General features: G+C 44.8%; 1 protein-coding gene across 1 annotated transcript; it reads right to left on the bottom strand.

Annotated features, from left to right (window-relative positions):
* Window positions 1-542: 542 nt before the first annotated feature.
* On the bottom strand, window positions 543-2,744 carry LOC143901445 (uncharacterized; the record flags this gene model as incomplete). Its single annotated transcript, XM_077413769.1, has 3 exons — window positions 2,453-2,744; window positions 1,081-1,288; window positions 543-767 (listed from the first exon to the last, which is right to left on the bottom strand). Coding segments are annotated over exons 2-3 (427 nt in total), but the record flags the coding sequence as incomplete, so codon positions are not given.
* Between the last annotated feature and the right edge of the window lie 8,252 nt (window positions 2,745-10,996).

The following is a 10,996-nucleotide window of genomic DNA, read 5'->3' as shown; positions in this document are numbered from 1 at the left end:
TCTTCGGTCATTGGAACAAATGTAACATTTTCGAAACTTCTGATTTATCAATATTTACGAGAGCTTCGGTGTTACTTTTGTAGTAGTAATGATAATGGTCGATGCTATCCACATGTATTAACTTTTAGGTGTAATAAGCTTATTTCTTTCAGTAGTTCCTTCTGAAATTCTGAAATTTAAGAATTAACAATAATTTACTAACATTTCACACAAATATTATGTGTAAATAGAAATATTCATAAAATATAAAAGAATAACATTATATACAAACATATTTACTCCTTGCATTTAATGACTGATATTTTGAAAAAAACATCCTCGCTTACGACAACCGAATTTGCAGTTGATGCAGAATTTGTCTGTGTAATATCTGTAAAAAATAAAAAATAATATGGTATATTACAATTTATTAGTAGTTTGTAATAATAATTAACAATTTGTTGCCACCACATATAGTCATCAACAATATTTCAAAAGAAACCATATATGTAGTATATGCAACAGTTCAATTGTTAGTTTTACTCATAGATAATAATATTCACCATTCACTGTTTTTTCTGAGTTAGAAAGATGTAACGGGTAAATATTTCCATCATTCGAGTCATCATCTAAGGATGTTTCATCAGTATCTGAGAATCGTTTATTTCGATTTTTATTATCTCTTTGCTTTTTTCGTATGTGTTCTCTTCTAATATCTTCATTATTCGAAGATAGCTCATTAGTAGTTTTCGCTTTATTAGCTTTTTTCTTCGCGAGTTTTAAATTATCTAACAACAAAAAACATTTTTAAAAAGTTATTATGTATGTAATGAAGTATGCATAAAAAAATCATTATTAAAATGTAATAATAAGTGTTTAGCTATATTGAAAATATATAATTAATTAATTTAGGATTTGCAGTCTGCACATCAGAAAATATATATTAAAAAGATTAATAAAAAGAAAAAATATAAATAGTCAGAAAAAAGCTGCAAAATATTAAGATAAAGTTAATAAAAGGAAAAATAAGTCAAAAGTGTTTAAAACTAGATAAGGACTTGTTGTGTATTTTCATATTCTTATATAATTAATTAAGCTTACCATATTGCCCCAAGATTGCAGCAGGATATGTTTTCCATAATGAACGATCCGGAGTCTGTTGATGTTTTATCTTTTCTTCAATAGCAGTACTATTACAAGACTCTGGTGGCCAATAACAGGTCGAAGTTCTTTCGCAATACCAGTTTTTTGGTACAGCTTCAACAGTATTTTCCAAATCAAATTTAACAACAAGCCAGGGCATCTTAAACTATTTAGTAAAATTTTTTACATTAATACAAAACAATGTTACAGTATCTTTTGTTTTTTATTACATTAACCCTCATTCTTTCTCCTCTTAAAATTAATTAAAAAATAATTAACAAATTATTTAGAGTATTGTACAGAAAATATATATTTAAATTAAAGAAAAATATATACTTTATTTAAATTAACAAGAAAAATATATTTATAAATTAAATTATAAAAACAATTATTATAAAAAAGAAATTGTAGATTATAATTAGCTTTAATAAAAGTTTCTAAACTCATTCAATTAAAAAAAAATTTACTATATTCAATAAATTTTCATTTTCTAAAATATCCAATAAATTAATTAGCAATCTATTAAATGTAGCCAATTAATATATACGTAATCAATTAATAATCAATATATACATATAATATATTGTATATAAATTAATAATTCAATAATTTTAATAAAAATTTAAATAAAATTAATTTTTTTTATACATTAAACTTTTCATCATACTTTCATAAAATATTTGATTATATAAAGAAATATTTTTTGCTAAGATTATTTCGACTAGCTCCAATTTCTAACTACCTCTAAGAATCGAGAAGTCAATAAATCGAAATCACGGACGCGACAGTTTTCCCAATCACATTCATATTTTACGGTAACGTAACATGCGCAACAAAAGGACAAACGTGAAATTTTCTGCCAATGCGACACGAACTAATAAACCGCATCTACATAGGCTGCGTTCAATAATTCACTACCAGAGTAAAAAGTCTATAGTTCATCTTATGTATAAACGCAGACGCGACACATACACACTTAATACGACATAATTTTACATGAGATGAGTACACACACAGGCAAAAATGTACAACACAAGCAAAAGACGATAGACGACGACTCGCCTGTGTTTCACGTGGTCCCGTATCTCCGAGAGGCCGAGCACAATCACTTATTTTATACTAGCCGAATCTATACAAACCAATCTTGGTCGCTTATTTCGCTTGAGACCGGTCACTCGAAATAATTTTTAACAGCAATAACATCACCGAAAATTATCAAATTCACTAATGGCAGCCACGTTGCCGGCATGACTCGAAAACACGAAAATGTAGTAAACAAAGTCCTAGAGCGATTAAAGAGTTTGTTTCACAGAAAAGCAAGTTATCTTACCAGCTTACGATCTCTTTTTTTTTGAAGATTCGGCGTACTTTATTTTTTGAGGGACACTGCACACGTTTTTTGGCTCGTACACGAGGAGATTCGTCTCAGGTCACAGCACACGGAGAGAGCGAGGATGGTAGATCCTGCTCGATACGTGATTGATAGTAGTGACATCCTACTACATGTGCGACAATTGAGGCATGATGCGCAAGCCAATGACCGATAAGCATATGGCCGTCGCGGTTTAAGCCCCGGACACACACTTTTTCGTAACAGTAACAGTAAAGTTTCGACCAATCGCGTTGCTCGATTCAGGAACGTACGGCCATACGTTCCCGATTCAAGCAACGCGATTAGTCGAAACTTTACTGTTACTGTTACGAAAAAGTGTGTGTGGCCAGCTTTAGTGCGCACAAGCAAATACCATGCTGAGACAAAAGTGTGGCTTTATCTAATAGCGTTTTCGATTGAAGCGGATTTGATCGACCCGAGATCGATTAATGACGTCACGTGTTCTGTCTCGGGTTATTAGGGATTCATCGAAATATCAAACTTAATTTATTATATTATATAATGTTATTCAATTTCTCAAGTTTTTACCTTTTGTGGTTGTGGTTAAACGGGACGCCACTATTTATTATAACCAGAACCTGAACCAGATTCAAACAATTTCAGGTTGAACATATGTTCACATGGAAACGAGTTTAATCGACCTCGGGTCGATCAAATCCGCTTCAATCAAAAACGCTATAATTAGCGCATTAATCGCCATTGATTTACTCGCTGAGCTGATTTTGTTTTTTTGTCGCAAATATGCTGATCCGTAATATTTTGATCATTGTAATATTTTGGCTGCTGTCGAGCGCTTTTCATATTTCGGCAGATGATATTAGACGACCCCCAAGAGTTCATAATACCGTTATGGCTCTGTACGCATCAAAGATCAGTGCGCTTAATTTTGATTTGTCCGATACCGGGCAACATCGCCGACAACGATCGACCTCGTTGTCGAACTCTTAACGACTAGTAAATTTTCAAAAATTTTGCAATTTTTATTTTACTAAAAAAATTTTTTTAAATACAGCGTAAAAAATAAAATTCTAAACAAATTTAATTTTAATATAAATATATATATTTTTTAAATATTATAAAATATAAATTGTAAAGAGTATAAATATAATATTAAAATATATTATAAATAAAAAGTATATATTATTTCAAAAAATATGTATTTTTTATCATTAGTTATTCTTTACAATTTTTATTAAATAATTCAGTAGCCGTTACGCCACCAATAAAAATTACATGTAGAGATAATAAACCTCTCTATAGCTTTATCAGATAAGAAAATAATTATATTGTTATTTTAATAATGGAATAGATTGATTCTACCTTATTCCTTTAAAAAAAACACTAATAACGACTGTATTTTCATGCATATATTTACTTGTTGCATGAACATGGATGGAATAATGTATATATTATGTATATTCTATCATCTCGAATGAATATACATATCACATATATCTATACAATATTCTATGAATATTCATACATATATATACATCCATGTATGTTGCATGTATGTGCATTCGATGTACATACATGGAATGTACAAGACGTATATGCTGTGTATATTTCAGCTATCATCTTAAATAAATATACATATCACACATATCTATACGATATTCTATGAATATTCATAAATATATATATACATCCATGTATGTTGCATGTATGTGCATTCGATGTACATACATGGAATGTACAAGACGTACATGCTGTGTATATTTCAGCTATCATCTTAAATAAATATACTGTGACGTTGCGGCCCGCCGCTTCGTGGCAGCGCCCCGCCGCCGTCACAAGGCGCGGAAGTTTGCGCCCAGGGACGAGCCAGAGAGGCGACGACGAGATTTCCAGAAGCCAAAAATTGATATCGCTTCCGCGTTTTGATTATTCTCTTATTTTCATGTGTAATTGTAATGCGTACGGCGCCTCACCCCACCACGGCTAATCTTCGAGGGAGTACCGAGACCGAGAGGGTTCCGGGAGGACCAAGGACCGAGGAGGGGTGGCGAAAGCGGGAGCTACATGGATCCCGGGCGGCGAGAGCAACGCGGCAGGCGTGCGGCGAATGAGACAGCGATGGACAAGGCCGCCGATAGCGGGGCCCCAGGCGCCTGGGGAAAACCCAGCCTCAGCAATCTGCCTCCACGAAGTACCGGCCCGCGGGGTGACTGATCACCGCCCCGAGGCCAAACCAGAGGCGCACCGGCTAGAACAAAGTCCAGTCCGCTGCCCAGAAACAAATTGCAGAAGTCGCTACGCCGCCGAGGGACCGTTGCGCGCCCCCGAAAAATCCACCTTACGACGATCCTGCGTGAGAATATCGCGCGAGCTTGCACGCTCGCTCTCGATTGGTTGGCAAGCCCCTACGGAAGGGGGTGCCGCATCGATTCCGTTATTGAGCGAATATAGCGAGAGACTCTCTGGTCGTCCGTCGGCGAGTACGAACGTTTTACTTAAAAGCTACGCGATAGTCACCCCGAGTCCGGAAAAACCGTTGCGCTGCGACGATCCTCCGTACGAGGTGACGGCAAGGAGCCCTACGAGGAGACATCACACCGGTGAGGTTGCCCGCAGTAATTAATCGCGAAATGTAACGCCACGACACTGCCCTCCGGTGCATGCTCTCGTCCGGGATAACGTTATAATATCGCGACGCGTGCGGTCCCTTGAGACCGCGTATCGAACGGCGATCGACAGCGAGAGCGAAGGGCCTCGGGATGGTATCGTGGCCGCGGAATTGAAGTAAAGACGCGATTGCGAGCCTCTGGAGATCGCGATAGATTCGTGGCGAGGTCTGTTACGGCGTGTCCGTTTCGCATAATGTCCGCGCTCGTGGTTGGGCCCCGCGCCTTCCGTATTCCCGGCGTATCAAATTACTAAACATCGCTCTTGCGGCGTTTCGCATGCGTCGGCACACCATTCGCGTAATCGGCCGTGTAATCGCGTGTTATTATTGCTCGCGGTAATCCCGCACATGTTCCTCGCGTTTCTTCCAGTATTTCGCGTTACGCCGATTGTCCCGGCGTCTCGTTTTCGCGTGCGGAAATTACTGAGGACAGTATTGTCTTCGCCCGAATGACCGGTGCTACCTGGGGTCATTTCTCGCGTTAGATTAAGTCGGTATTTTTGCGTTTGTTCCATTATTTCGCGTCTTCTTGCGATCGCGCCGAAATTGATCTCGCGTTATTATGTTGCGCTCGATCCTCATTACGTTGGGACGTGGCTTACGCCCCGATTCATACTTTCGTTAGGCTTAAGCTAATTGGCGACAGAATTCTCGCACGACTCCCGGTGTTGCGTTCACGCGCTCTGAGCGAGAGGTATCGCCCTTTCGCGACCTTTCCTGCGAAATCTTACTTTCGAGTTCCGTGATTATCTCGCGTCCACGGTTGATGTTCTATATTAATTGTAAGTTTTGTCATACTGTATCTCTCCGCGCCTTCTGCGCGTTTATTATACGATCACGCCGCGCTTCGTTATTCTGGCGTCCACGCTATTACTAATTCTTTTATTTCATTTCTGGCGCTCGCGCGGCTGATGATATGATTGTCTGACCGACCGAATAAATGTTATTTTGATTTGTTAATTGCTTGAGTCGTGTCCTTCCTTATGGCGTGTCACCCCGCCGAAGATCGCGCCGCCCTTCATCACCCCCGCCCCAGCCCTTAGGTCGAGCTAGCCGATTCCTCGCACATCCGCACGTCTCGCTTTGCGTCTCGTGTTGGTTTTCTTTCGCGATTTCGCAGACGCGCGTTGACGCGTCTGGCGCCCAACGGTAAATTCGTTTCGCGAAGTGCCGGAGGTGCGAGGGAATCGTCGGAGAGGCCCGTCATCCCGCTCTCCTTACTCCTTTTGATCCGACACACGTCCCGGAGCGGTCCGGGAGTGAAAAAGTCGTGACAAAATTTGGCGCCCAACGTGGGGCCGCCGAAAGATCGCCGAAAGGCACGTAAAGGGCTTGCGCTAACGCTACGATAATTTTCGTGCGGGTGACAAGAGTTTCGCGGATTCCTTATTAATTTTTTTTGTGTTCTGTTGAAATAAATAAATGATCCTATCCTTTTGTTGGTATGAATTATTATTGACGCTATATTATATGCTATATTATCTGTGTTTAACCTTTTTCTTTCAGCTTAATGGGAAATATTATTTCAATGATTATTCGAATAACCGTGTTCGGGTGGGTTAATCGGTGATTTCGCGATATTATTCGATACGGCGTAGCGCTTTGGAATTCGGTGTTTACGTTCAGCGAGCTGTCGCGTCTGAAAAACTATTTGCCTATCTCGCGTTACCTTCGCATTCCATTCGCGAGTGTTAGTGTTCGCGTATTATTATTTTCTTTTGAGAATACGGTAGCCTTCCGTAGATTTCGCGCTGAATAGAGACTTTCACATTCCTTCGTGTGTATTGTTGACCGTATATTAGTGCTCGCGTACTATTATTCCCTCTCCGCGATACAGTGGTGCTCCGTTAGCTCTCGCGAAAATTAGGTTCTCTATTTAATAATAAAAGTTCGAATAGACGAGATGGATCCAATCGAGCTCACCGACGAGTGGATTATCCACGCTTCGCGCGAAGAACGAATCGCCGAGTTGAGTCGACGCGAGCTATCGATCGAAGGATCCGATCCCGAGCTGACCCTTCGTTTGTTGCGTTTGGTGACGGTCACGCGTCGAGAGTCGAGCCGCGTGGCCAACGTCGACGTAAACCGCGCGACGAACCTGGAGTTAAATCAGACGACGGGAACCGAAGCGAACCCCCCGGTCCATACCGAATATCTCGGTGTCCCGGTAGAAATCGTTCGCCCCGATAGTCCGTCCGCTACGATGGGTGCGCGAACGCATCGTGATCACTCCGACGTTTCGCGGAGTCGTACGCCTAGGGCCTTGCACGATCCCGACGGTAACTCCGCGACAGCCATTTATAATATCATGCGGAAATGGGATCTGAAGTTCACAGGCGCGCGCGGAGGGGATGCCGAGACTTTTCTGTTGCGTATCGAGGAGGGCCGCGAATTGATTCCCGTTGCGGACGAGGACATTTTGCGGTGTCTACCGTTCTTTTTATCGGGCATTGCGCTTTATTGGTTTCGTGGAAAGAGGGAACGCCTAACGACATGGGCCGCGTTTAAAACCGCGTGGCGTACACGTTTTGGGGACCCGGATTTTCAGTTCGCCCTTCGCGACGAGATAATGCGACGGACGCAGGGGGAACACGAAACCGCGACGGACTACCTAACGTGTTTAAATACGCTTTTTGATCGGTTATCGCCGCCGTGGAGTGAGGAGGAAAAGGTCGGCTACGCTCACCGACACCTGCGTCCCCGCCTACAAACCCAGATACCTAGGGATTCGGTTCACGATATGGACGCGCTCGAACGATGGGCCGCTCGGGCGGAGGCTAGCAGCCGCGCCGCACAGAATTATCGCGCTCCTCCCACGCCGGAACGCTCCTTCTTCCCGGATCTGGCGTACCGCGCGCCCAAGGGCGCCAACCGCAATTCGGGGGGGGGACCAACGCGACTCCGTGGCCGCGCTTGGCGTGTCCACTGCGAAATCGAGCGACACCGGGACAGGTGCAAGGAAGGGTAAGGCCAACGGGCCGAAAGCGAATACTTCGGTCGTGGCAGCCGCGCCTGCGACGGGCGGGTCGGGTGATTCGCCGGCTTCCGCGAGCGTGAACCCCATCGCCACGTGCTGGAATTGCGACCAGACAGGACACTTTTCGCGCGATTGTAAAGCTCCGCCGCGGAGACATTGCTACCGGTGCGGGAAGGCCGAGGTCACCACCCGTACTTGCCCGAAATGTTCGGGAAACGAGTAGCGGAGTCGCGGAATTGGGACCACCCGGCTCCTTACCCCTCCGGCCCCAGGGATTCGTCGTCGGTGGGAGATCGCGATGCCGCGTATAGCGCTTTCGGTGGTAGAGGCGGCTCAGCTTCTCTCAACTTCCTACGCGTGCAAATCGCGGGACACGAAGTCCGCGCCCTCGTAGATTCCGGTTCTAGCTGTACGTTGGCGGGTCCGGAGGTCACCGCGTTGATTAAGCAGCTCGGGTTCTCGTTTAAGAGGACGGGCGGGAGGCGCGTGACTACCGCGACCGATCAGAATGCGAGAGTGAGGGGGGAGGTAAAGGTCCCGATACGCGTTCAGGGTAAAACCTTGAATATGATGATTTGTTCGTTACCAACTCTGGCGTTGCCGTGCATATTGGGAATGGATTTTTTGGAGGCTTTTAGCCTAAGCGTGAAGTTCGCGGACGGTACGTGGAGTTTTGACGAGGATCCTTCGCGACGTTACCGTTTTGAGAAAGGTTCTTCGAGTTCGCTCGCAAGCGTGCGCGTAGCGTCAGCCGAGGGAGAGGCCGCAAGTCTCGAACCGGACTTAGCTGAAAAAGGGGGGAGGGCGCGAAAACCGGAAGCGTCGCCCCTCGTGTGTTGCGGGTTGAGTGAATTAACGCCGGGCCAGGAGGAGCGTCTACAAGAATTTTTAGCGTCTAAAGCGACGGTCAATTCGGAAGAGCTCGGAGCCACCACGTTAACCGAACACCATATCGAGGTCGGGGATCACCCTCCCATTCGGCAACGGTGTTACCCCGTGTCGCCGAAAATCAAAGAGGCCATTTATGAGGAAGTAGACCGCCTGCTGAAGGCCGGTATAATCGAGCCGTCGCAGAGCGAGTGGTCGACACCCGTCGTCATGATTAAAAAGCCTAACGGGACATATCGTTTCTGCTTAGATTTCCGAAAAGTGAACGATGTTTCGAAGAAGGACGCGTACCCGTTACCATACATGAACGGGATCCTCGATAAATTAAGAAAAGCTCGGTACATTTCGACCATTGACCTAAGTCAAGCCTATTTTCAGATTCCGCTATCTCAAAAAAGCCGGGAAATCACGGCTTTCGCGGTACCGGGGAAGGGCCTATTTCATTTTAAACGGATGCCGTTCGGTTTAACGGGGGCCCCCGCGACTTTCCAGAGGTTGTTGGATCGCTTAATCGGACCAGAGATGGATCCGTATGCGTTCGCGTATCTAGATGATATCGTGGTGGCGACCGAAACGTTCGAGGAACACCTCGAGTGGTTAGGACGCGTTTTCGAGCGTATTCGCGAGGCGGGCTTGACGATCAATCCCGAGAAGAGTAAGTTTTGCCGCTCGCAGGTGAAGTATCTCGGATTTTTGGTGCAGCGCGAGGGTCTAAAGGTCGATCCCGATAAGACAGTCGCGATCAGGGAATATCCCGCGCCGCGTAACCTCCGGCAATTGCGTCGATTTATTGGTATGGCGTCGTGGTACCGCCGTTTTATCCCGCAGTGCGCTACTCACTTAGAACCATTAACGCGACTTTTTAAAAAGAATCAGCCGTGGAGGTGGGGCGAGGAACAGCAAGCCGCGTTCGAGACTATTAAGGGGTGTCTTACTTCTCCACCCACCTTATCGTGTCCCGACTTCAGCATCCCGTTCGAGCTGCAAACGGACGCCAGTTCCGTCGGTTTGGGCGCAGTACTCACTCAGAAAATAGACAAGGTCGAACACGTAATAGCTTTCGCGAGTAGGGCTTTGTCCGACGCGGAAAGAAAATACTCCACCACCGAGCAGGAATGCCTCGCGGTAATATGGGCGATTAGAAAGCTTAGGCCCTACCTTGAGGGCTACCGATTTACCGTCGTAACGGACCATAGCAGCCTCCGGTGGCTGCATAATTTAAAGAATCCGACGGGACGGTTAGCGAGGTGGGCTCTCGAGTTGCTTGAATACGACTACCGAATCGAGCACAGGAAAGGTGCGATGCACTATGTGCCGGACGCACTCTCGCGAATTTACGAGCAAGATGACGACTTGTGCGCTGTCGCCGTGGTTGAGAACGACTGGTACGCGAAAAGATTTAACGAGGTTCTCGAGCACCCGCAAAAATTTCCGGGATGGAAAATAGAGGGGGATCGGTTATATTTTCGTAGACCCCATCCCGTAATTAACGAAACCGTAGATGACCTCGACCAATAGAAGTTTGTTGTACCAAGGGACTCTCGCGATGAGATTATTCGCGCCAACCATGATCCACCTCAAGCCGGACACTTGGGTGTGGAGAAAACTTATCGCCGTGTCGCGACGAGGTATTATTGGCCGCGGATGTTCAACGAGATCGCCCGGTACGTGCGCCGGTGCGACACGTGCCAGCGAGCGAAAGTAGAACAGGATGTTCCCACGGGATTAATGGGCCAACGAGTGATCGAAGCTCCGTGGACGGTTGTCGCCGCCGATATTATGGGGCCGCTTCCACCCAGTAAGTCGGGGCACGCGTACCTTCTCGTAATGCAGGACTTGTTCACCAAATGGGTTGAGTGTTGTCCGCTACGTAAAGCGACCGGTAAGAATATCCGAGAAACTATCGAAAGCCTCGTTATTTTTCGTTGGGGAGCACCACGCGTCTTATTAACCGACAATGGCACGGAATTTTTAAACCGAGAATTACAGG

This window comes from Temnothorax americanus, unplaced genomic scaffold, assembly GCF_048541705.1.
Source record: "Temnothorax americanus isolate GAGA-0224 unplaced genomic scaffold, ASM4854170v1 Scaffold331, whole genome shotgun sequence".
Classification (NCBI taxonomy): Eukaryota; Metazoa; Arthropoda; class Insecta; order Hymenoptera; family Formicidae; genus Temnothorax; species Temnothorax americanus.
Note: the sequence above shows the minus strand (reverse complement) of the source record. Positions and strands in the feature narration are given on the sequence as shown.